Genomic DNA, 24,684 nt, shown 5'->3' with positions numbered 1-24,684 from the left:
AGTGCAGGAGCTACAGGGATACTGCAGTGTCCTCTGGGACCAGAAGTCACCAACTCAGAGCCAAGGGACTGCTGGGCCTCCCTGACACAATAGTGGAAATCTTTGGGGGGAAGAGCGCAGTGGTGAGGAGGAAATACGGTGGAGGCGGGGCATAAGGCCCTGCCCAGGCAGAAGCCTGTTGTTATCCAACTCAACTGCCCCAGAGCAGAGAGGTTGGGGCCTCAAAGAGCCTAGTTTCATCTCTGAGTCAGCCACGTGAATGAACACAATAGTGGCCTAGTAGGTGATGCGTGAGCCCCTGAAATGCATATGCATCCCTTACAGAACTGGGTATGTACATACACCCACTTGCAAGCCGCTGTAGGTACAGCCAGGTCAAGGATATGGCTGTCCCAGAATGCTGACTTTATTGTCAAACAACAGGCATTGGGGATGGGGTGGGAAGCTCACTTGGTTTCTTTCTCTGTTCATGAGAACTCTTTCCATAACAGTCAAACTTAATATTTGGTTGGAAACTCCGTTCCTACAAAACCCTCTTTGATGCAGCAGAAACAATGATCAGCCTTCAGCTAGGAATCTTTAACTACGAGGAGGTAATGGGGTGTGGTGAGGTAGGGGTGGGGGACATAGACACTGCTGTCTATACCAAGCCTTTATAAAAATTAGAAAAATGCTTCCTCCTGGGTGGATATTAGTCCTTGGGTCCATGGCCTGGCAAGCACAGGGTAACTTTGGGCAAATAAAATTGTTCCCCTTCCTCCAGGCAGACAGCCCCATACTAGGGCCCACAGCTTGCCCTGGGAACCCCTGCTTACAGAAGAACATCAGGCACTGACTACTCAGGAGAGGGCTGTGCTGGGAGGTCTCTAGAAGGGAGTGCTCCTGGCCCTAGCCAGAAATGGTAGCTAAATTTGAAAATGGCAGCAGTAGGGAGTAGGGGGTGCTGTCCTTTTTCTCTCCTGGCAGCTCTTGAGAGCACCTGCCCATATTCTCAGCTGCCAGGCAAAAGGGGACCTTCCTGGTTCCAGGCTCTGCCTAGTCTGGGAACCAGTTTTTCCTCTGAGGGTGCCTAGAGGAAGTGGCCACTAGGACACAGGACTTCTGGGCATGACGCTGGCTTTCTTCCCCACAGGTCCTGGACTACAGCCCAGTGCTTGGCTCCTTCTTGATTGGGTCTTGCATCATTTTCATGACATTTGTGGTGCTGAATCTATTTATCTCTGTCATCCTGGTGGCCTTCAATGAGGAGCAAAAATATGATCAGGTGAGTCCCTTTGGCCTATTTTTCAACTGACCTTGAACTAGGAAGAGACTGAGCAGCATTAGACATTAAGGGGATTTGAAAGACCACTGTAGCCCAAAACCCTCATTTCAGGGGAGGGGAAACAGGTCCAGAAAGAGGAAATTACTTCCCTGAGATTACAAGCAAATGAAGGGCAGATTAGAATCAGGTCTCTTGATTCTTAAGATGGCACTTTGTTCATGACCTCAGTGATTCTCAGCCTTGCTTGTACATTAGAATCACGTGGGGGCTTTTGGGACATCTGCTACTGCACTGAGACCAATAAACACAGAGTCCCTGGGTGAATAAGTCAAACACTGGTATTTTTGAAATCTTCCCATGTGGTTTTAATATACAGCCGAGGCTGAGAACCTGTTAAAAAATGACTGAAGCAGATAACTTAGGCGATACAAACTTTAGCACTTCATGAAGTGGACAGTCTCCATTCAGAGAAGTACAAATGGGATGGAAAGCAGGAAGCATTGACAGGATAAATAATAAAGAACAAGGAAAAGAAAAAGAAATCTGATTGGCTGGGGCCACACAGTCAACCTTGTTTGGGGTGAGACAGAAAAGAAAATAAGTATAGAGCCCAGAGGTGGCTTGGTGTTTGGGGACTGGTTGACCTGATATACTGAATTCTGGGCAGGGGAGAATTTACAGGGACACAAAAGTTCTGTAAGCTTCAGTTTGCTGTCATGGCAGGCCAGGGAGGAGCAGCTCCATCTTGGGCCCAGAAGTTTATTTCAACAAGTCATATGGTAACTAGTTTAAATTGAGAACCCGGCAAACTACTTCCCAAAGAGGCTGCACACTTTCACGTTCCCAGCAGGAAGGCATGAGGGTCTTTGCACATAAGTTCCTAAGAGCCTCTGTTGGGGGGGATAGAGGGAATTTTATCATTCTCATCACAGGGTAAGAAGGAACCTCGTGGGGATAAAGGTGGGAGCACACACCCTTGGGATTCTCAGAAGGGGACTCCCAATACAAAATTGACTCTAAATACTGAAGTGACTTTGGCAGAGACCAAATTGGACAATAAAACCATGGTTTACCCTTAGAAAGAAAGAGAAGCCCCCAAAGAGGATGGTTCTATGTATGTCACACGGTTCTTTTTCCCTCTTCAGCTGTCGGAGGAAGGAGAGATTGCCGATTTGTTGCTGATGAAAATACTCGGTTTCCTGGGTATCAAACGTAAAAGAGAGGAGCCTGGAAACAGCAGCGAGCAGCCCAAATAGTAGTCAGAGGCCCAGTCCCCTCCACCTGTACCAGCTGCACCCAAGGGTTAAGCTCTTCATCCACACATAAGCATCCAAAAAAGGGGAAGGCCAGAGCCTTAGACCTATGTTTACTGGTGATTCTACAGTCTTTCTGTATGTTTTTCTGTGTGCATAGAAAATTCACCAAGCCTGGCAAGTGAAAAAATAAGAAAAATATATATACATATATGTGCAATTGCCATTACTATGATAGACTGTTTGTTCAAATGTATTTCCTTCTAGAAATAAAATAAATATTGCCTAGAGTTTGGGAAAAATAATCTCTTTGGACTATTTCATCTTCTTGGTTGGTCAGGGATTTGCTTCTGAATGATTCTGGTTCAGGGTTTCTCAAACTCTGTCCAAAAGATGTTAACGGCCGTCATATAAGTTGGCTACAGTTGCCAGAAAAAAGTACTACAAAGTAGGTAACTTAAAATAACAAATATTTATGGTCTCTGTTCTGGAGGATAGAAGCCCCAAATCATGGTGTCAATGGGGACATGTTCTCTCTAAGACTCTAGAGAAAAGGCTTCTCTTCCAGCTTCTGTGTCCTTTGGTGTTTCTTGGCTTGAGGATGCATCATTCTTATCTCTGATTGTGTCTTCACATGGCCTTCTTCCTTGTCTGTCCCTGTGTTTCTTTTCCTCTTATAAGCTGTCTAGTCTTACTGCATTGAGGGCTCATCCTACTTCATTATGACCTCATCTTAACTAATTATATCTGCAACAACCCTATTTCCAATTTTGATCACATTTTGAGTATTGGGGGTTAGGACTTCAACATGTCTCTAATGGAACAAAATTCAACATAACAGGTGTCATTCCCTCAGAAATCTTTCTGAAATGTGAGAAACACACTTGTATAAAAGGTTATACAAGTTCTTTGGTATGGGAATTGTCAGAGTTTTTAATATGCTAAACGGGCACTGTGAGTCTCCTGGGATGAAATGAGCAGGAGAGATAATGTGTATAATGACTCCCAAACTTTTCTGACCCAGGCATCCAGTATTGCAGCAACTCAGTCAGAGCTAGGGTTCCTTAGATGATACTTTGGGAACTGTTGATCTATACCAGTGGTTCACAACCTTGGCTGCATGCTAGAATCCCCAGACTTCATTCCAAAACATCAGAACCTCTGGCTAGGACCCAGGCAACAGCAGTTTTAAAGCCTCCCCAGATGATTCCAATGTGCAGTCAGACTTGATAAACATGCTCTAAATTCTCAGAACCACAGATCTAGATAACAAAAGGCTTTCAGGTGTCTGTGTGGATAAGGGCACATTTCCCTTCCTCCATGCAGGGGACACATCTCACATATCCTCTCCAGCTCACCCATCTGGTCCTTCCTCCTCACATACCTGTGGTAACAGATCCTCCAGGCTGCCTGCCCCAAATCCATCTCACGCTTTCCTCCTTGCTATCAAAACCCAACTTTGTTCAGGTAGACCTCTATCCCTTTCCCACATGACTCATGGGAAGGTGACCCTGTAGCTACCTAAGGTAAATCCTGATTTGTTTTAGTAATAATAATCCATTTCCCTTGATGTGAGGGATTTAGGGTAGTCACATGACCTAAGTCCAGCCAATGAAAATTGAAGTCTCCAGGACACTTCCTGAAAAGGTCTACTTGCTAATAAAAAGAGACACATAGACATGGGGTCTTATGCTGCTAGATATTGTCTGGTCTGAGCAAGACTCCTGGAACTTTGGCAGCTATCTTGAGACCATGGGGAGCAATCCGAAGATAGCAGAACAGAAAGATGAATGCATGATGACTGACTTAATCAACCCTGGAGCTGAACTACTGCTTTCTATCCGGATGAGAACTTAAATGTCTTTTTATGACAGTTGAATCAGGATCCCACCCTGACAATAAAAAACAAAACAAACAAATAAAAAAATCCAGGATCCTTTATAAAGAGCCACACAACATGGAACATACACAAAACCTTGGGGATTTCATCATCTATCCAGCCAAACCCCATCGTCCATTCTTTATTGTGTCAGATGTGAACATGAGCTATATGTGCAGAGATGTTCATCAAATAACCCATAACAAGGTGTATGCACACGTCCCAATAGGCTGGTACAGAGACCTATCCCAGATACGTACAGTCTGGTTTTTTAAGATTTTATTTATGTATGAGGGAGAGGGGAAGGGAGGGAGGGAGGGAGAGAGGGAGAGAGAGCAAGCATGAGCTGGGGGAGAGGCAGAGGGAGAAGCAGACTACTCGCTGAACAGGGAGCCTGAAGCGGGGCTCGATCCCAGGACCCCAGGATCATGACCTGAGCTGAAGGCAGACACTTAACCAACTGAGCCACCCAGGTGCCCCCATACAGTCTGTTTTAAATAGGGCAAGTTCTAAGATCTGGAGAAGTTGTAAGTTCTTAATCTCTCTCATCTTTCCTATCTACTCTCACTCCTTTACTGACTGTAAATATCAAACTGTCAACTCCTTCAATTGTATTGTTATGAGAGAAAAAAAAAAAAGCTTAAAGAGTTGAGTGGGCCCCTTCTGAGATACTTGAAAGAAAAGACCATCTGCAATTTTCAGGTGTCTGTACCAAATGTACTATGAGATGACCTTTCAAATCTCAAGCCATGGATGTTACAAAGATGATCAGTTATGAAAAAAAAATTCTGATTATCCTAATGCCTATTAGATTTTTAAAAACTGACACATTTCCTATTGTTTTGGTGGAAGGGCATGCAATATGGTCCACAGACTGGTATGTGACCTTATTCTTCCCACCAAATGCGTTAGTTGAGCCGAGAATAAATATTTTAGGGCATGGTTTGCAGCATGCTATGTTGGCGTGTAACAAAACAACAATACAAACAGAATATTGACATAGAAGCTAGCCAAGATCTGGAGTCTGGAGAAGACCACTGTGAGCCAGTCAGCTTCCCAAAGGGAGGCACACAGAACAGAGTTTAAGAGCTGTTGACAGAGAATCCAACTAGAGGTCAAGTCCTGCTACTGCCACCTAATAGCTGCTTAAGCAATAAATGCTTTCCCCATTCCATTCTTGGGCAAGTCATTTAACTTTTCTGAGCCTCCAGTACCTCACCTATGAAATGAAAGTAATATCAGAAAGGGGTTTGAAGAGGATAAAAAAGGTAATGTTTGCACAGCCCCTGGCACATATCAAGGAAAGAAAAATGGAGCATGACAGCCTTTGCAAGCCACTGCACAGATGGCAACATGAGTCTCCCAAACAGCCCTGTACACACATCACTTTAAGGCGCCCACCCCGTAATGAAGATGTGGAGCTTGAGGTGTTTTTCACTCTGGTGTTTCTTTGCTGATTCCTGCCCACTCCATAAAATTTGTGTTGAAGGTGAGGTCTTTCCCAGAACTTAATTATTTTCTGTGCCCTTGGATGGGAACATGTCTTCCACTTTTCTGGAAAGGCCTGGGTCATGGGGCTGGCCACTTAAGCAGGGAACTGACCATGCTGGGTTTCAACTTAGCTTTATAATGGCTCTTGCATTAACCGACAGGTTCCCACCCAGTCTCCACCAAGGACTTTTAGACGCTCCCGACCCTTAGACAAGTCCTTGCACCTCTGAGCTTCATGATTCTATCTGTTCCGTTTGGGGTACCCAGGCCTCTTGGGATCTGTAAAGTAATAAAGTGGGTTCCTGGATTGTTTCCGGCATTTTGAAATGTCAAAGAAACACTATGTGTCAGAGCTCCTTAAGCCCATGCCCAACAATAGGCTTCGTTTGGAATGACTCAGTTTAGACCTGGCTATGAACCCTACTCTGCGTGACCTTGATCCTCTGTAGAAGGAGGGGAGGGTATCCTTTAACAGGACTGGGGACACTCTACCTTCCTGGAGACTTCAGGGACCCATTGGCACAGGAATGCGCGCCCGCGAAGCCATCCCTGCCGGGAACCCTTCTCACTGCTCCGGGGCGTCCCCCGAACTAGCAAAGCTGAAGGTGCTGACCTTGCACTTTCCCTTACCGGAAAGCGACTCCAGGGGACAGGGCCCGGCCCGGCCCGGCCCGACCCCACCGACCCCTTCCACCAGCTACCGCGCTAGGCCCCGCCCCCAACCCCGCCCCTTCCGGGCCGAAATTCTTCCGCATATCCCCGCCTCTCTCGCGCGCGTCGCCCTATCCGAGGCCGCGCCCGGCCTGGTGTCCCCGTCCCCGACCCTACCAAGCCCCGCCTCCACGCCCCGGACCAGCCGGCTCGCTCCGGCTCGCTCCGGTCCGGGGGGGGGGCCGGCCGGGGTTCCCAAGCCGCTTGCACTGCGACCCCCGCACCTCTGTGAACATGGCGCTGCGAGCGGTGCGGAGCGTGCGGGCTGCGGTCCGCAGCCTGCGCGTCGCCGCCGCGCCCGCCGCGACCTGCCTACCGCGGCCCTGGGGACTGAGGGCGGGCCCCGTCCGGACACTGCGCACGGGCTCCGCTCTGCTCTCCGGTAAGCGCGGGCGGGCACGTGGGGAGAGCCGGGCTGCTTGGGGCGACGGGGCTGGGCTCCTCCCTCCCGGGTCGCTGCCTACCTCGAGTCCCCAGAGGACCACCCGCCAGCGAGGCGACCCCTGCCCACGCTTCTTTCTACTGCTGGGATCCCTAGTTGCGTGGCCGCCACCGCAGCCTTTGTCCTGCGGGTTGGGGACCCAGGAGGAGGAAGCCTGGAGCACACGCGAGGCCACCAAGTGCGGGCTCGTTCCGTCCGGCAGGATCGCTGGCCGCTCGCTGCTGGAGAACCGTGCAAGCGTCGCTAAGCTCCTTCGCGACCTTAGGTTATCTCGCGTGTGTGTGCATCGTGGGCCCTAAAATCGGAGACTTGGTAGGCTTTAGTTTGTTACGTGGATTGTCAGTGAGAACTCTGAAGTAAAATTAAAGAGCAGTTAATGAAATTAAAGCATCTGAGCTAGATTTTAACTAGCAAGTGAGCATAACTTTGAAGAATCGGCTATTTCTTAAAAACGGTGAGATAAAATCTTTTGGACGCTTACATTCTGCCAAAGTCTATACTGAGTCATGGATGTGTTGGGACAGAAATGAGGCGTCACACGTACATGCAGTTGAAATAACTGGGGGCCCTGTCCACAAATGTCTTGGTCATCTGTGCTACTTTATAGTTTAGCATAGTTACCGCAGCAGAAAAAGTTTTCTTACTGCGTGCGCAAATGCTTGAGACGCTAATTGCACCTCCAAGAACTCAGGCTTCTTTCTTAGGGGTGCACAGGCCTGTGATGACTGTTGTCTCACCAAGTTCACTGTTTTAGAAACCTGTTTGGAAATGGAAGACTTGATAACATTTATTCCAGTCTGAAACATAAAGATGCTTCTCTCCCTTTGCTAATATATTCCTTTAGTTCTGTTGATGACATACCAGTAATTACCAATTTGAATACAAAGGGGAAAGCATATCTCAGAAAAGAAATGAACTTCAAGTCTGGGGTGGTTTGTTTTTTTTCTTTTTTTTGGTTTGTTTTTTTGTTTTTTGGTTATTCAGTGTGATGCTTTTGCTGGCTTTTTGCAGTTTCCAGTTAGCTAGTTAAATATTGTCCAAAATATCAATACCCACGATCAGGTTGAACACTAAGGTTTTTAAGAACAGAGAGACCCGAGTTCCAATTTTGATCTACCTCTTATTAGCTATGTGATCTTGGGCAGAGTCACTTAACTTCTTAGTCTGTTTCCCTCATCAGAAAAATGGAAATGATAATACCTCTACTACACAGAGTTGTTGGGAGGATGAAATGTAATAATGTAACTGCTATACAGATAGCCTAACACATAGTAAGTACTTGGTAAATGTTACTCGTTATTAAATATTATAATATTTATAATATATAATATATAATAACCGCTGGGTAGCACAGCGGTTAAGCGTCTGCCTTTGGCTCAGGGCGTGATCCCGGCGTTATGGGATCGAGCCCCACATCAGGTTCCTCAGCTATGAGCCTGCTTCTTCCTTTCCCACTCCCCCTGCTTGTGTTTCCTCTCTCGCTGGCTGTCTCTATCTCTGTCAAATAAATAAATAAAATCTTTAAAAAATAACTATTATAGAATCAAATAGGTAAAAATTGGCCAATATTTGTTATCTGACTAGTGACTTTGGAACATTTTTTTTTTTAATAGGCTCCATACTCCACGTGTGGCTTGAACTCAGGACCCTGAGATCAAGAGTCACATGCTCCACCTACTGAGCCAGCCAGGTGCCCCTTGACTAGTGACTTTGAAAAGAGGAAAATGCAGACTTTTCATAAATTACTGAAAACGCCTCATTTTGAGGCCAAAAACAATGTTCTTAAAGGCTCAGTAAGAAAGTAATTATTTACCTAATCTGTCCAATTTTTTCCTATTGAGCTGAGGGTTAAAGGAGAATTAAACTAATCATTGTCTTTAGCCTAAACAGCTTGGCCTTGTAAAAAGTCTCCCAGACTTTGAAATTAAGTGGACTTAACATGCATTTACCTTACTAATGTTGCTGTCTTTCCTCTAAAATTGTGTTTCCTCAATTGTTAAACTGAGTGTGTGTGAGCAACCTTACTCCTAAGATTATCTTTACAATTAGGCAAGATGCCGAGGCCAAAATTGAGAAAATGGTCTCAGAGAAGTCATATTTATTGTTGTCCAGCCCTTACTTTAAAAAGGTATATTTAGATTTAAAGTTTTCATAATTTGTATTGTAATCAGCCAGTTCTAGAGTTGTAACAGAGTGATAGGGAGAATTGAATGTAGCCAAATACCTATTTATTTTGCTCAGAATCTCCTTTACTTAATTAAAGAATTTCTTCACTCCTTAAACTTCTGAGTGTTTACTGTTTGGTAAGTGCTGTGTTAGAACTGGGAATACAAATGAAAATGAGATAAACCGTGCTCTTGCTTGCTTTGTACTTCATCTCCTTGCTGGGGAGAATGGACAAAAGGGTAGCTCCTTAGTGCTGTTTGTTGTAGGGTTAGGATCGGGGAGAGTGGTGCAGAGTGCTGTCGGAGCCGGTTGGATGGCCTAGGAACCTTGGAGGGCTACAGAGCCTTCTGGCAGAAAAGAGCTTCTAAACTTGTAGTACTCAAGAGAAGGCAGGGGGGTGGGGAGCCACAGTCAGAACACCAAGTAGAAACTTTATGGAAAGATCACATTGACCTGAAGTATTTAGTTATTTGAAGTGGAATGAAGCAAAGCAAGTTCCTTTGTGACAGCTTTTACAACTTCTTCCAGTGAAGAATATGGAATTAATGTTTTTTAATGGTTAGGGGAGAAAGAAAGCAGTAAGTTACATTCTGCTGTGTATCAGAGCTGTGTAATGAAAGCAATTTAATGCTCTTTTAAGTACAACTATTTTTTTGGGTAAGAATAAGAGTGAACTAGAAAGTCTTACTCTAAAACAGCATTTGAACTCATGAACCGTAGTCCTATTAACCTCTGATGCATTGTTTTTGGAAAAATACTTGGCCTCAGAATGTGATACATATATTTAAGAAGGTAGCATATGCTTTCCTAAAAATTATTTATTCTTTAGAGTACTTCTAACATTAAATTCTAAATAGCCTTTTTCACATGTCTTGAACTTCGGTCAGTCTTTTTTCCAGGAATCCTTGAGTAGTTCGGCCATGTCTTTGAAGAGAAGAAGCTCATAAAGCCAAGCAAGGGCTAACCTGTCCATTGAATGTTGAGCAGAGCTTGACTTTCCACCAGTTAATGCCTTAGCTCTGAGGTGACTGTTGAGTTCTGATCTTATAGTTTGTTTCTTTAAATGATAGTAGCCATCTTCTTCAAGGACAGGCTTGAATTCAGGGAAAATGGAATTTTAAGAACTTAGTCAAGTTATAATTGTTACAGATCAATTTCATTCATGTAAGATTCCACTTTATAACAAGTTGCAGTGAAACGTTCTTAGGTCAACTCTACCTAAAGAGGCACATTTTTTTTTCCTTCAGGTTAAATCATTTATGAGCATTTATAAGCATTATGAACATTTATGCTGGGGCGCCTGGGTGGCACAGCGGTTAAGCGTCTGCCTTCGGCTCAGGGCGTGATCCCGGCGTTACTGGATCGAGCCCCACATCAGGCTCCTGCTATGAGCCTGCTTCTTCCTCTCCCACTCCCCCCTGCTTGTGTTCCCTCTCTCGCTGGCTATCTCTATCTCTGTCAAATAAATAAATAAAATCTTAAAAAAAAAAAGCATTATGAGCATTTATGCTCACCCCAAGTCTACAGAGGGACGGACTACCTTCTGTAAGACAGACCAGTAATAGATGAGTATACATTTGAAGTACGCTCCAAAATAGTTTGTATGTGTGATTTAGACTAATGTTGGAATAACCAAATCTCCAGAAGATGCACAAGGTGTTCATTCACATCAAGCCATCTTTGCCTAAATGATACTACTCTTGAGAAGATGTTCTGTCTTTTCATGTGATCTGGTTTTTCCTGGGCAGTGTATGATTGAAAGGTAGTGTCAGTAAGTCAAACAAATACCGGGAAAGTCTTGCCTTTTGACAGTATTGATATGAAAAGTGCTTTTTAAGAAGTAATACCACTGCTTTTCTGAAATATTGGTCTTCTATTTTAGTGCGTAAATTCACAGACAAACATGAGTGGATAACAACAGAAAATGGTATTGGAACAGTGGGAATCAGCAATTTTGCACAGGTATTGGATTATCTTGAAATACTTAAAACAGTCTGCTCTTGCCTAAATTGGATTGTCTCTACCTTTTAAAAATTGTTTATTCTGCCTTTCACTATTTTGGGCCCTTTAAGGAACACCAATCAAGTAAACAAGTAAAATATAAATTTAGTTAGGGCAGTATATAGTGTTTTAAGAGATTATTAAAAGGTTAACACTTAGAAGGAAACATACCTTATTCAAGAAAGAAATATGTTTCATGTTGGGGCAATTAAGGAAAAAAATAAGAGCAAGCAAAAGGCATGGGAGTGTCGACAGTGTTTGTGGATATTGTGATACATGCACAACCCTGGGGCATAAAGAAGGAAAACCTAGACTGGCACAGATTAGACAAAGGCAAACCTTTAATTTAGCCAATCTTTTTCTCTTAATTTCGGTATTCCCACTGATCCCATATTGAGAAATTATGCAAAAGAAAATGGGAAGCCAAATAACAAGTAAGAGTCAGTGATTTTCACCTGAGGCTGTGTGTGGAGTGGGGCTGGAAGGGGAAACTGTTAACTGATAGGAGTATATACTATTCTTCAGAAGTGTTGGACTCTCAGGTATTGAGGATCAATGACGATTCTATCTTCACTGGCCTGTGTACCTACTGAGCCCCAGTACAGGGTACTGTGTACAGTACTGTAAAAGTGTTATCTTCACCTCCTGGAGTTCAGTCTATGAGGGGAATCACCTACATGGAAAATGACCCACAAAACATGATGTGATGGATGACCTGAGTAGTACAAGGGTTGTAATTCACCTGGAGAGCTCACTTCTTAACTTGCAGTCAAGGTCTTCAGGGAGTACAAGGTATGAGGACTATAATTTACAGATCAGTGGGTATTTCAGCAAATACAGCGGGGGAAATGGCCTAAGCAAAACTGCAAAGGTGAAAAAGCACAAGGTGTGTTTGTTCTCAGAGGAGCCTAGTATATAGGGGGGTGAGGGGGATATGGTTTGTGACAGGAGTCACTGCTGCTTATGGGCCAGGCTAGCTGGTGGCCTGTTTTCTTGCAGGTCCTGAGCTAAGAATAGTTTTGCATTTTTGAAGGGTTGTAAGAAAAATCAAAGAACGGAGCCCCTCAAGTGTAAAATATGTACTGTCTGAATTATAAAAGGTTAGTGTTTGACTTGTTTCTATTCACTAGGAGGTTTAATTTGATTCCTTAAAGATTTGTGTTTTGTTTGTTTTAGGAAGCTTTGGGAGATGTTGTTTACTGTAGTCTGCCTGAAGTTGGGACAAAACTGAACAAACAAGGTATTTTTCTCATCTTGGTATATTATTCATGCCATAAGTTTTCTTTACCTTGAATAATAACTTGTTTGTATCTAGGACCAGGTAGAGTGCTTTTTTACTCAAGTAACAGAGAACTCACCTAAAAGATTATAAACAGTGGGGTTTATTTTATCTCCTTCAAGAAGTCTGGAGTTGGGTGGAGACGGGATTGGCTTAGTGGCACAGTGAAGGGTCATCAAGGACATGACCTCTTTTCATACTTCTTCTGCCTCGGTGTGTCAGAGCTCACAAAATGGCAGCAAAATCTTCAAGTAAACGGCCATATGCAAAAGTAGGATGAGAAGGTTAACTCTGTTTTTCTTTGGAGGGAGTAAAGAATCTGTTTTTCTAAATATCTTTGACAATATTGGTTTTTTTCTGCTTAAACTTTTCCCATCATTTATCTTGCTTGAACTTTTTCTGCTTCCTGGCTCTCATAATATTAGGTCATATTCCTCTTTTTGAAGGTCTTCGTATGAACTTTTTCTGATATCATAAGACCCTTGTGATTAATAATCTTTATCTGTCCATTTTTCTGTGTTCTATACATCAGTTGTTCTTGTTTCTCATGTTTTGTACCCACTCTGCTGCTCTCAAGCCAGAGATCCTGTTTCTGAACATCTCTTTACAGCAAGTGAGCAGCATGAACCTGCTTTCTGTGCTTAAAAAACTTATGTTAACCTAAGTATCTCTAATGGATACTGTCTTTAAACTTTTCTGCTAAAGGCTTTTTTAAAATTGATTTACATACAGTGAATGAAGTGTATAATCCAATGAGTTTTGACAAATGTAAACAACTGTTAAAACCCTTCTCGAGACAACCTGTTCTCTGATTTCTGTTAAAACCCTTCTCGAGACAACCTGTTCTCTGATTTCTGTTACCATAGGTTAGTTTTGTCTATTATTTAACTTCATTCAAAAGTAACCACACGGTTTTTATATTATGTTTGGCTTCTTTTGTCCAATATCATGATTTTGAGATTTATGTTGAGTGATCAGTTTTTCTTTTTGATCAGTTTATTATTGTTGAATAGTGTACCATTATATAACATTTTAATCTTTTCTCCTGTTGATGGATTTCTGTATTATTTCTAGTTTTTAGCTGTTAGAAATAAAGCCACTATAAACTTTTTTGTAGATGTCTTCATTTCTCTTGGGTGTGTGTGTGTGTGTGTGTGTGTGTGTGTGTGTGTGTATGGAATTTCTGGCTTGTAGTGTAGTAGTTGTATGTTTAACTTTATAAGAAACTGCCAGTTTCCCAAAGTGATTGTACCATTTTACATTCTCACCAGCAATATGAGAGAGTTCTAGGCACTGCAGATCTCACTGTGAGATGATAAATTATTCTTGAGCACCCTTCCATGTGCTTTTTGCCACTCACATCTTTTTTTGTTTATAGTCTCTAGTCAAGCCTTTACCAAATTTATTGGGGCTGTCTTTTTACCATTGATTTTTAGGCATTCTATATATTCTAGGTACAAATCCTTTTTCAGATCTGTATTTTGTGAAATTTTGTCATAGTTTGTGATTTTGTTTTTTCATTTTCTTAACTCTGTTTTGATAAGCTTTTAATTTTTAACAAGTCCAAGTTATTAATGTTTTTATGTATGTATAGAACATTGCATCTTTTCTAAGAAATCTTTGTCTCCATGGTTCCCGTCCTATATACCCTAGAGCTATGGGATATTTAAAATTTTCAACCTCTTTTGGACACCACACACTGATCGTTCAATAGAGTTAACAGTTCCAATATCAGATCTGTTATGTTGGGTAATGTGTCTTTGAAGCAAATACTGCGTGAAAGTAAGCAAGGATCATCAGTAAGACAGTGGTTGGTGTTCAGTCTGATTCCCTGATGGAGAAATTGTATAGTATCCAAAAGACACACATTATAAATAAATAGTTGTAGTTAAAAATGAAAAATATGTTACTAAGATACTTAGGGCACTATGAACCGAGAAAGTTTGAGCAACTCTGGCCTATACCAAGTTTGCAAAGATACTCTCTGTGTTTTCTTCTTGAAACTTCACATAGTTTTTGCTTTCATTTTCAGGCCTTATTAAATTCACTGATTCTTAACAGTTTTGTAGATTCCTTTGGATCTTCTATGTAAACAATAATGTAATCTGTAAATAAAAAGCTTTATTTCTTTTCAGTCTTTATGCATTTTCTTTCTTTTTCTTGCCGTATTGCACAGCCCTGAGCCCTCAGTATAATGTTGTATAGAAGCAGTGAGGTAGACATCATTACCCTGGCCTTGTTCCTGATTCTTGAGAATACACTAAGATTTCATCATTTAGGCATGATAGTTAGCAGGGGGGTTTTGATGGATGCTCATTATCAGATGAGGAGGTTCCTTTCCATCTTGTTTGCTGACAGTTTTTATCATTTATGGATGTTGAACTTTGTCACATTTGTTTCATCCATCTTATCGACATGATCATAAGATCATAAGGGTTTTCTCCTTTATTCTGTTAATGTGACGAATAAGGTTATCTTTAACTGTTGAGCCAGATTTGCATTCCTGATAGTTATGGTGCAAAAATTATCTTTAAAAATATATTGTGGGATTTGATTTGCTAATTAATCATTTTTGTATTAATATTCATAAGATATTAATCTTTTATGATGGCTTTGTCAAATTTTGGAATTAGTTATACTGACCTTTTTTAAGATTTTTATTTGTCATAGCGAGAGCGAGCACAAGCAGGGGGAGCATCAGGTAGAGGGAAAACCAGGCTCCCTGCTGAGCAAGGGGCCCGATGTGGGACTCGATCCCAGGACCCTGGGATCATGACATGAGCTGAAGGCAGACACTTTTTTTTTTTTAATAATAACTTTTTGTTATGTTAGTCACCATACAGTACATCCCTAGTTTTTGATGTAAAGTTCCATGATTCATTATTTGCGTATAACACCTAGCGCTCCATGCAATACGTGTCCTCCTTAATACCCATCACCAGCCTATCCCATTCCCCCACCCCCCTCCCCTCTGAAGCCCTCAGTTTGTTTCCCAGAGTCCATAGTCTCTCATGGTTCATTCCCCCTTCTGTTTACCCCCCTTTCTTCTCCTACCGATCTTCCTACTTCTTATGTTCCATAAATGAGTGAAACCATATGATAATTGTCTTTCTGTGCTTGACTTATTTCGCTTAGCATTATCTCTTCCAGTCCCATCCATGTTGCAGCAAATGTTGAGAAATCGTTCTTTTTGATGGCTGAGTAATATTCCATTGTATATACGGACCACATCTTAATCCAGTCATCTGTTGAAGGGCATCTTGGCTCCTTCCACGATTTAGCTACTGTGGACAATGCTGCTATGAACATTGGGGTGCATATGGCCCTTCCGTTCACTACGTCTGTATCTTTGGGGTAAATACCCAGTAGTGCAATTGCTGGATCATAGGGTAGCTCAATTTTTAACTTTTTAAGGGGCCTCCACACTGTTTTCCAAAGTGGCTGTACCAACTTGCATTCCCACCAACAGTGTAAGAGGGATCCCCTTTCTCCACATCTTCTCCAACATTTGTTGTTTCCTGCCTTGTCCATTTTTACCATTCTAACTGGTGTAAGGTGGTATCTCAATGTGGTTTTGATTTGAATTTCCTTGATGGCTAATGATTTTGAACATTTTTTCATGTGTCTGTTAGCCATTTGTATGTTGAAGGCAGACATTTAACTGACTGAGCCACCAGGCATCCCTATCTTGGCCTCTTAGACTAAGTTTGGAAATGTTCTCACCTTCTCTTTTTCTGAAAGAGTGCAAGACTGGTATTATTTCTTCCTTAAATGTTGATAGAATTAACCAGTTAAATCTTGAATCAGATGATTTCTTTCTGGGAAGGTTTTGATACAAATTTAATTTCTTCAATAGATATAAGACTATTCATATTTTCTACATTATCTTTGGTTTTGTTATGTTTGGGGGGGAATTTTTCCATGTTGTCAAATTCAGTAGTAAAAATGTGGTAATTTGTGTGTTTTCTCTTTTCATCAGTCTTGTTAGCTATTTATCAATCATATTAATCTTGAAAGAAGCAAATTTTTACTGTTAATTTTTTTATAGTCCATTTATTTCATGCTCATATCTTTGTTTTCTTCCTTCAACTGAGACTTAATTTGCTCTAATTTTTCTTTTGGTAGAAAATTGGGGCTTTTAGTAAGTACTTTTTTACCCATACTGTAAAATGCCATCATCTCCCTTGTGGTGGGTAGCAGCTAAAATCTAAGTTTAATTCTTTTAGCTTTAGCTGGGACACCAGCTATGCATGCATAGCTCAGGCATCATTCAGAGACATGAATAGAGTTTATACACAGGATTTGGGGCTCTCCCTTTTAGTCTCTCTCCTTGGGATTTCCCACCTCACTTTCCAGTAGTTATGGTGGCCTCAACTTGTCTTCTGGTCCCTTAGCCAATTAAGACAGATTTCTCTCAGAATTTTGGCTGCCCCAAATGGCATAAATTGGTGCCTGTCTTCAGGCCAAAAGCCATTTTTTTAAAAAATCACTATTGTCCCTTCTTTCAAGTGTTGTGTCCTTTCCGAACTGCTTTTGTTCATTTTCTAGTGTCTTTAGAACTCAGGTTATTGATTTTTAAGATGTTCTTTGTAAGTGAGACCTAAAGATAATTTCCTTCTAAGCACTATTTTAGCAATATCCCACAAACTTGGGTATATTGTATTCTCAGTATCATTCATTTCACATCACTCAGTGTTGTCCTACAAGTGACTAAGGCCCTGTTAATTTTTCAATCTTTTATTTCAAAAGACTGAAATATGGTTAATCTCAGGTACTCTTTGTTCATGTTCACTGACCCTTCTGCTCTTATTGTCATTTAGTGATTTTTATTTTAGATATGATATTTTCCAGTTCTAGAGTGTCCATTTTTAAAATTTCCATTTCTTTGCAGGTATTCCCCCATGTGTTCATGCATGATGATCTTTTTAAAAATCTGAACATGTTTGTAATAGTTACTTTTAGGTTCTCTGCTTATTCCAGTATGTGGATCTGTGGGTCATTTTGGAATCTGTTGATTACTTTTTCTTTTAACCATGGCTCCCTTTATAGGATTTCAACCCTCAATTTCCAGCCACCTTGGCAGGCCCACGTTCCGTCCTCTGTCCTCTCAAGCAAATAAGACTGGTTTCTCTGTGTTCTAGTTACACTGTGCACTTTGAATGGGGTAATGTTGTCAGTACAAGTTATATAAATGAAGATCTCACCCACTTTGGGCCCCTTTTTAAGGACTGACTCCTCCTTTGGTTACTCTTCAGAGCCTTCATACAATTGTTTCTGTTTTGTTCAGAGTTTATAATTATTGTCTGCAAGAAGGCTGGTCTGATGAGATACTTCACCATTACTGGAATCTCCTAAAAGTTTCATATGCTTTTTCGAAGCCACAGTAAATTAGAAGAAAATTAAGTTTACTGGGTTTAAGTACATCTGGTATTCAGATAGATCACCATTTGTTGTTGACTCCGTCTAAAACAGATAGGTCCACTTTATTGAGGATATTTATACCCTTCTCACAGGTGAGAAGAGCATGAAGAAACCTGTGATTTTATTTCTTAATTAAAGATATTTAGAATGTTTGGGGGCACCTGGGTGACTCAGTCAAGCGTCTGCCTTTGGCTCAGGTCATGATCCCAGGGTCTTGGGATCGAGCTCCATGTCAGGCACCCCGCTCAGCGGGGAGTCTGCTTCTCCTTCTCCCCGCTCGAGCTCTTGCTATCTCCCTCTCTCTCTCAAATAAGTAAAATCTTTAATAAAATCTTTAAAGATACTTAGAATGTTTTATCATGCCAGTACTAAAGGTGACCACTTCTCTGTATTTTATATTTTCAGGTCATTGACTTTTGATACCTAATATTTTAATTTTCTCAATTTAGATGAGTTTGGTGCTTTGGAAAGTGTGAAAGCTGCTAGTGAACTCTATGCTCCTCTATCAGGAGAAGTAACTGAAATTAATGAAGCTCTTGCAGAAAATCCAGGACTTGTCAACAAATCTTGTTATGAAGACGGTAAGTTGTTGCTAGAAATTTTTTCAAAGGATTACTGCTGCAGTTAACATTTAGAGTTTAAAGCAGCAAGCCTTAGCAGGTTGTAACTTCATCTTTTTGTACTTTTTGATACTAAGTAGGGATGTTTTGCTTTAAAAAAGGGAAACAGATTAGCTGAATATATAGGGTTAGGTTTAATATCTCTGTCAATAAAAGCATTGCCTTATTTTACAGAGTTATTAGTATTACAGTTGTAGACTTTTTATGAACACTTGCAAAGTATTTACCTCTTCAGACATAAAGGTGTCCAGTCATACTGTGTAGTGTAGGTGGTAAAAGAATAATACACCTGTTTGCATCAGTTTTGTCACATTTTCATCTTTTTAATAACCCAGGGAAGTATGGTAGCAGCAGTTTTCTCCTTTGTTACATGAATTGCAAAATTAAGATTAGCTTGTAGTTCTCTGTTGCCTTGTCACCTAGCCCCTCTAACTCTTAGTAGTGCTTTCTGCTTCCTGCTCCCCTTCACCTCAACAGTTAGTGTCGTTGTTCCTTCTGTTAAAGAAAGATAACCCTGGTCTTGTATATTTGGATCCATCAGTGTTGTTGATGGTTATGACAACTTAAGGGTTTTTTTTTTTTTAATTTTTAAAAATTTAATTCTAGTATTGTTAACATAGTGTTTATATTAGTTTCAGGTCTACAATATAGGGATTCAGCAATCCTACACATTACTCATAGCTTATCATGATAAATGTACTCTTTAATCCCCATGCCATATTTTACCCATCCCTCTACCCACCTTGTCCTGATAATCATCAGTTTGTTCTCTATACTCGAGTCTCTTTTTTTTCCCCTTTGTTTTGTTTCATAAGTTCCACATATGAGGGGTGCCTGGGTGGCTCATTCGGTTAAGCATCCAACTCTTGACCTCAGCTCAGGTCTTGATTGAGGTATGAGTTCAAGTCCCTGCTGGGTGTGGAGCCTACTTAAAAAAATTCCACATGATTGGGGGCACCTGGGTGGCTCAGTTGTTAAGCGTCTGCCTTCAGCTCAGGGCGTGATCCCGGCGTCCTGGGATCGAACCCCACATCAGGCTCCTCCGCTGGGAGCCTGCTTCTTCCTCTCCCACTCTCCCTGCTTGTGTTCCCTCTCTTGCTGGCTGTCTCTCTCTGTCAAATAAATAAATAAAATCTTTTAAAAAAAAAAATTCCACATGATTGAAATCCTCTGGTATTTGTCTTTCTCTGACTGACTTATTTTGCTTAGCATTATACTGTCTAGCTCCATCCATGTTGTTGCAAATGGCAAGATTTCATTTTTTTTATGGTTGAGTAATAATCCATTTTATACACATACACACATATATATAATCACCACATCTTCATCCATTCATCTGTCAGTGGACACTTGGGCTGCTTCCGTAGTTTGGCTATTGTAAATGATGCTTCAGTGAACGTAGGGATGCATATAGCCTTTGAACTAGTTTTTGTATTCTTTGGATAAATACTCAGCAATGCAATTACTGATCATAAGGTAGCTCTACTTTTAACTTTTTGAGGCACCTCCATGATGTCTTCCAGTGGCTGCCCCAGTTTGCATTCCCACCAAGAGTGCACAAAGGTTCCTTCTCCACATCCTAGTCAACACTTGTTTGTTTTTTGTGTTTTTTTATTTTAGCCATTCTGACAGGTGTGAGGTTAAGAGTTCTTAATCCATATAGTAGAATCTGTTCTGGCTTTAATTCTTTTTCAATCGTGATATACAAGGGTATTAACTGAATTCCTAAGGCTCCTTAAAAATATATAGCTCCTTAAACAAATAATGAGTGGTTTATGTAAAGAATACTAGCTAGATCAATTTTGAGGCACTCAAAAATTTTACATTTTGAATGAATTTGACTTTTACTCTTTAAAAAGGTAATTTGAAATATGATACTTTATTTTCGGTTGCAGGTTGGCTGATCAAGATAGCACTCAGTAATCCTTCAGAACTGGATGAATTAATGAGTGAAGAAGCATACGAGAAATACATAAAATCTATTGAGGAGTGAAAATGGAACCCCTAAATAAACTAGTATGAAACAATTTAATCTAGCATAGTTGTCTTAAATTAGTGATGCACAGAGGATTTCAAATAGCAACTACTTAGCAATACCAGTAGAAAAAGAAACTACTTGCAACAATACTAATGGAAGAAAATACCCCTTAACTTTATAATGATTGCAAAAAATACAATATGCATCTGTTTTGCAGCACCCTCTGATTTTTATGCTCCAGTTATGATATTCAGAATCCTGAAATTATCTGTGGTTAAAAATTAGTCACAAAAATCATGTAATTCAGGGGTGACATTGTTACCTTAAGCCTTAGGGAATATTGTAACTTGCTTACATCTATTCCTGGATGGGGGTCAAAATACTCAAATAATCTTTCCATTGGAAATAACTGGAAGTAGAGAAAGATTTGTTAGTTGTATGGTGTCAGATAAAGAACAATACTACCTTAATTTTGCAATATACTGCACTTGCTGGTGCTATTTTTATACAGTGAAGCAACAGCCTTGCAGGAAGATAAATAGGTTAATAATAAAACATTCAACTTCTTCCTTAACATGTTTTTTTGTTTTGCTCTTAATATTTCATTTAGTGACTCTGCTACTATTTGTGAAAATGCTAATTTTAACTTATGGAAAGTTATTTTTTTTTAAAGGAAATTTAAGCCGTAACAATGAAAGATTCTAAGAAAATGTTTCCTTTTAGTCACAAATCTGGTTTTTCTTAAAGACCTAACTGCCTGATAGCATTAAGTACCATTTTTGGTCATCTTTAATCAAAAAGAAAGCACTAACTTTGGTGGTTTTTGTATTGTTTTGTGTTGTTTTGTTTTTTTACTGCTGCTAAGTTAGAAGACAGAAGACAAAAACAAGGAAAGTATAAGTTTGATAAGTACAACATATGGCATCCTTAAGAAAATAAACCACATTCAGGTTTCCACTTTAAGTAATGGGAACAGAAATGGACATAGTGAAACTTTGTATGAGCTCACACATTGACTTAGTGAATATTCTTCACAGCTTAAGCAATTTACAGTGCCTGGGGGTGTTTTTAAGTAGCTAAACAGCATATTTTCTAAGCCAAGTATAATATGCTGATATTTTGAAGGGGATATTATATGTACACACATAACTATAAATATATATAAATGCACACACACACAGCAAGAGCAGACATACCTCTATCATTTTTCCCAGTTAATGTAGGAAAAGGGTATTCAAATACTACCACATTCTGACTGTGAATAAACTGCAAATGTGAAAACCTAGAGGAAGTAGGTAGGTAAATAACAAATCTTTCCTGCTCAGGAGAAAGAAACCATTCTTTAATGGCCATGTCACTGCTGAGCTATATCTTTGCACCCTTATCAAGAAAGTATCCAAAAAATTTTGGATGACTGTTTCCTTGTTTAAATAATTATTAATCCATTTTTAATTATTAAAAATTAATTTACTCTGCTTTGGAAATAGAAAAGAATGAGTAATAATTACATAAATTTACTCTTGTTTTGAAGTACTCTCATACATTACCTTCTTTGATGATTAAAGCAATATCCAGAGTTAGGCAGGACAGATCCATAAATACCACCATTTCACAGAAAAGAAAAGTAGTGGAAAAGATAAGACACTTATAGAGCTGGACACTTAAAAATCCATGGTTAGGATTTTCACATTTCCTGGTCCATTCTTTATCAGTTCCTTATCTAATGTTATTATAAAAATACTTAAATTGGAATAGGGGTGGTGGAGAGGGAGAATGAGTACTCTAAAGGGGGGGGAAGCAAGCAAAAATGGGAACTTTGGAGTGAAAGGACATCAGTGATTATAATATGAAAGAGATGGGCAGTTTTTTATTCTCCTATCCTTTCCCAAAGACACACACTTGCTTTGTTAGGCTCCCTCTGAGCTTTTTCAAAGAGCCAAACAGTATGGCAACTTGCTCTTTTGCTATTTAGAATACAGAACCATTTCAACACTCATTTCTGTTGTAGTGCTGCCAAAAATAACAGGCGTTGACTGGCCTTCCAAAAGCATATAAAGAGAATTTAATTTCTCTGACCTCATATTCCTTTTGAATGGTTTTGGTCTTAATAGAGCAGTTTAATAAAGGTTTTGAATAATGCTTGCTAATAATTAAAACTCAAGAAATGGAACAGGTTACCTTAGAGGTATTACAAAAATTTATCACCTTAAAAATTTTATCACCTCCCTGAGTTTAAAGAACTGGACAACATTAAGTTTTAAGAAAGAAAGTACTAGGGGCACCTGGGTGGCTCAGTCGGTTGAGCATCTGATTCTTGGTTTCAGCTGGGGTCATGATCTAAGGGCTCATGCAGAGCGTCTGCTTGAGAGGCTCCTTATGCCCCTCTCCCTGCTTCTGTGTTCTCTCTAAAATAAATAAATCTTTTTAAAAAATTATGCTAACTGTAACTGTCCTCATTACTGCTTAACGATCACTGTATTCTTTCAGACTCAATCATACACATGCCTTCCTCAGAAAGAGCCCTCACTTTACAAGGAGATTAAAATGTTTTCCCTGCAAGTGGCTTTACTACCTATCCTCATCAGTATTTTCCCTTTCTAAGCCAGATTTAGGTTCATAGCAAAATTAAATAGAAAATACAGCTTTCATATATCTCTTGCCTGCATGTTTCTGTTTTAGAAACATTCCTTGGCCAACTCTAGGATCTTATTCTACTAGAGCTTCTGATATCTTGATTCAGTCTATAATGGCTTTTTGTAAACATGACTAAACAGTTGTCCCTTAACATTTATACTTAGTCATGCTATCAAGGTTTTTACATGCTAAACTTCCAAGACTGATTACCGCTAGCCCATTTAAAAGCAAGGTGTGCAGGCACATTTATTTTGAAGGAAATCAGTTACCATCTTTCAACTTCCATATGTGCTTAATGAGAACAATCTTACAGTCAAGTTTAATTAAGAGTCATTTAGTAAAATACTTCATTAAAAATTTTGGTATACTTCCCAGAAACAGAAAGTAGCTCTAATGAGTGGGTAACAAAGCCTTCCGCTAGTCAGGTGATTTCAAATTTTTTTTTTTTTAAAGATTTTATTTCTTTATTTGACAGAGATAGAGACAGCCAGCGAGAGAGGGAACACAAGCAGAGGGAGTGGGAGAGGAAGAAGCAGGCTCATAGCAGAGGAGCCTGATGTAGGGCTCGATCCAAATTTTCTGTTTTCAAAAGAAGTGAAGGAGGACCTAGCCAAACTGTCACCTGATCATTAAAATTTTTTTTTGTTAACTGAATTGTGTAAAGGAGTTCTTAAAAACTTGAGAGACTGCTATAACAAAACCTCTTTCATATGCATCTTCATATGAACAAGATATCTCAGATTTGTATGTTTTAAAAATGAATAAAATTGGGCCTGAATCTGTCTCATTCTAGCCATATGTGATATTTATCCACAGATACAAGAATTGCGGAGGGAGGAACAGTGCCACCCATTTCATTCTGATACACACCAGCAACAATATTTATCAACAGATGTAATACATTCCTACTATTTGTCAACTGAATGGGAAGAAAGACAATTCTCGATCTGGAAAAACAATGGACTATTTTAGCCTTATCGTCTTTAAGTTTCACTTCAAAATTATTACTATTTTTTTTTGCACATCAAATTGATAAGACTACTCAATAAGTCTTGACCATTTGACCATAATAGGTACGTTAGAATGAAGTTCTGCGTAGGAAGTAGAATAAGAATACAATTATGAATTTAAGAAGAAAAAGCAAAAGAATTTATTTTAATTAGTTTATATTTTAAAATAGATGTTGATGGGTATCAAACTGTCATTAGATTTCTTTCAGTACTTTTCAAAGAGGGTTGTAATATTTTTATTTTTCAGATTTTACTTATTGGAGAGGGAGAGCATGAATTCGGGAAGGGGCAGAGGGAGTGAACATCCAAGCAGACTCCCTGCTGAGCGCAGAACTGGATGCAGGGCTCAGTCTCACAACCCATGAAATCAGGACCTGAGCCAAACCGAGAGTTGTATGCTTAACTGCCTAAGCCACCCAGGTGCCCTGGGGTGTGACATTTTTAAACGCCAAAATTTATGATACTTTGCTACCATTTAAGTTTATGAACATTTTAGGTTTTAAAGCAAATGTGCACAATGAGGTAATGCAGTTTT

At 40.1% G+C, this 24,684-nt stretch overlaps 2 protein-coding genes and 1 long non-coding RNA gene across 5 annotated transcripts in view; 2 read left to right on the top strand and 1 right to left on the bottom strand.

The window, feature by feature from the left end:
• Positions 1 to 2,764, top strand: part of PKD1L2 (polycystin 1 like 2) — an 88,435-nt gene extending 85,671 nt beyond the window's left edge. The window contains 3 exon segments of the mRNA XM_002917723.4: positions 492 to 593; positions 1,133 to 1,264; positions 2,410 to 2,764. Of these exon segments, the coding sequence (XP_002917769.2) occupies positions 492 to 593; positions 1,133 to 1,264; positions 2,410 to 2,520 (345 nt within the window). The 3' untranslated portion in view covers positions 2,521 to 2,764.
• LOC117804583 overlaps positions 1 to 24,684 on the bottom strand; it is a 93,467-nt gene that overhangs the window by 67,724 nt on the left and 1,059 nt on the right. The window lies entirely within an intron of this gene.
• On the top strand, positions 6,704 to 24,172 carry GCSH (glycine cleavage system protein H). Of its 2 annotated transcripts, XM_019798043.2 has the most exons (6): positions 6,704 to 6,980; positions 11,089 to 11,168; positions 12,384 to 12,447; positions 18,357 to 18,488; positions 20,423 to 20,543; positions 23,956 to 24,172. In XM_019798043.2, exons 1-5 carry the CDS (start codon positions 6,833 to 6,835, stop codon positions 20,518 to 20,520), a joined length of 522 nt encoding a protein of 173 aa, XP_019653602.1. In that variant the 5' UTR covers positions 6,704 to 6,832; the 3' UTR covers positions 20,521 to 20,543; positions 23,956 to 24,172. The 2 variants fall into 2 exon arrangements, with proteins under 2 accessions (XP_019653602.1, XP_002917763.1); XM_002917717.4 differs by lacking the exon at positions 23,956 to 24,172 and having other exon boundaries at positions 20,423 to 20,559.

This window comes from Ailuropoda melanoleuca, chromosome 12, assembly GCF_002007445.2.
Source record: "Ailuropoda melanoleuca isolate Jingjing chromosome 12, ASM200744v2, whole genome shotgun sequence".
Lineage (NCBI taxonomy): Eukaryota > Metazoa > Chordata > Mammalia > Carnivora > Ursidae > Ailuropoda > Ailuropoda melanoleuca.
The sequence above is the reverse complement of the archived record's forward strand: the minus strand, read 5'-3'. Positions and strand labels throughout refer to the sequence as shown.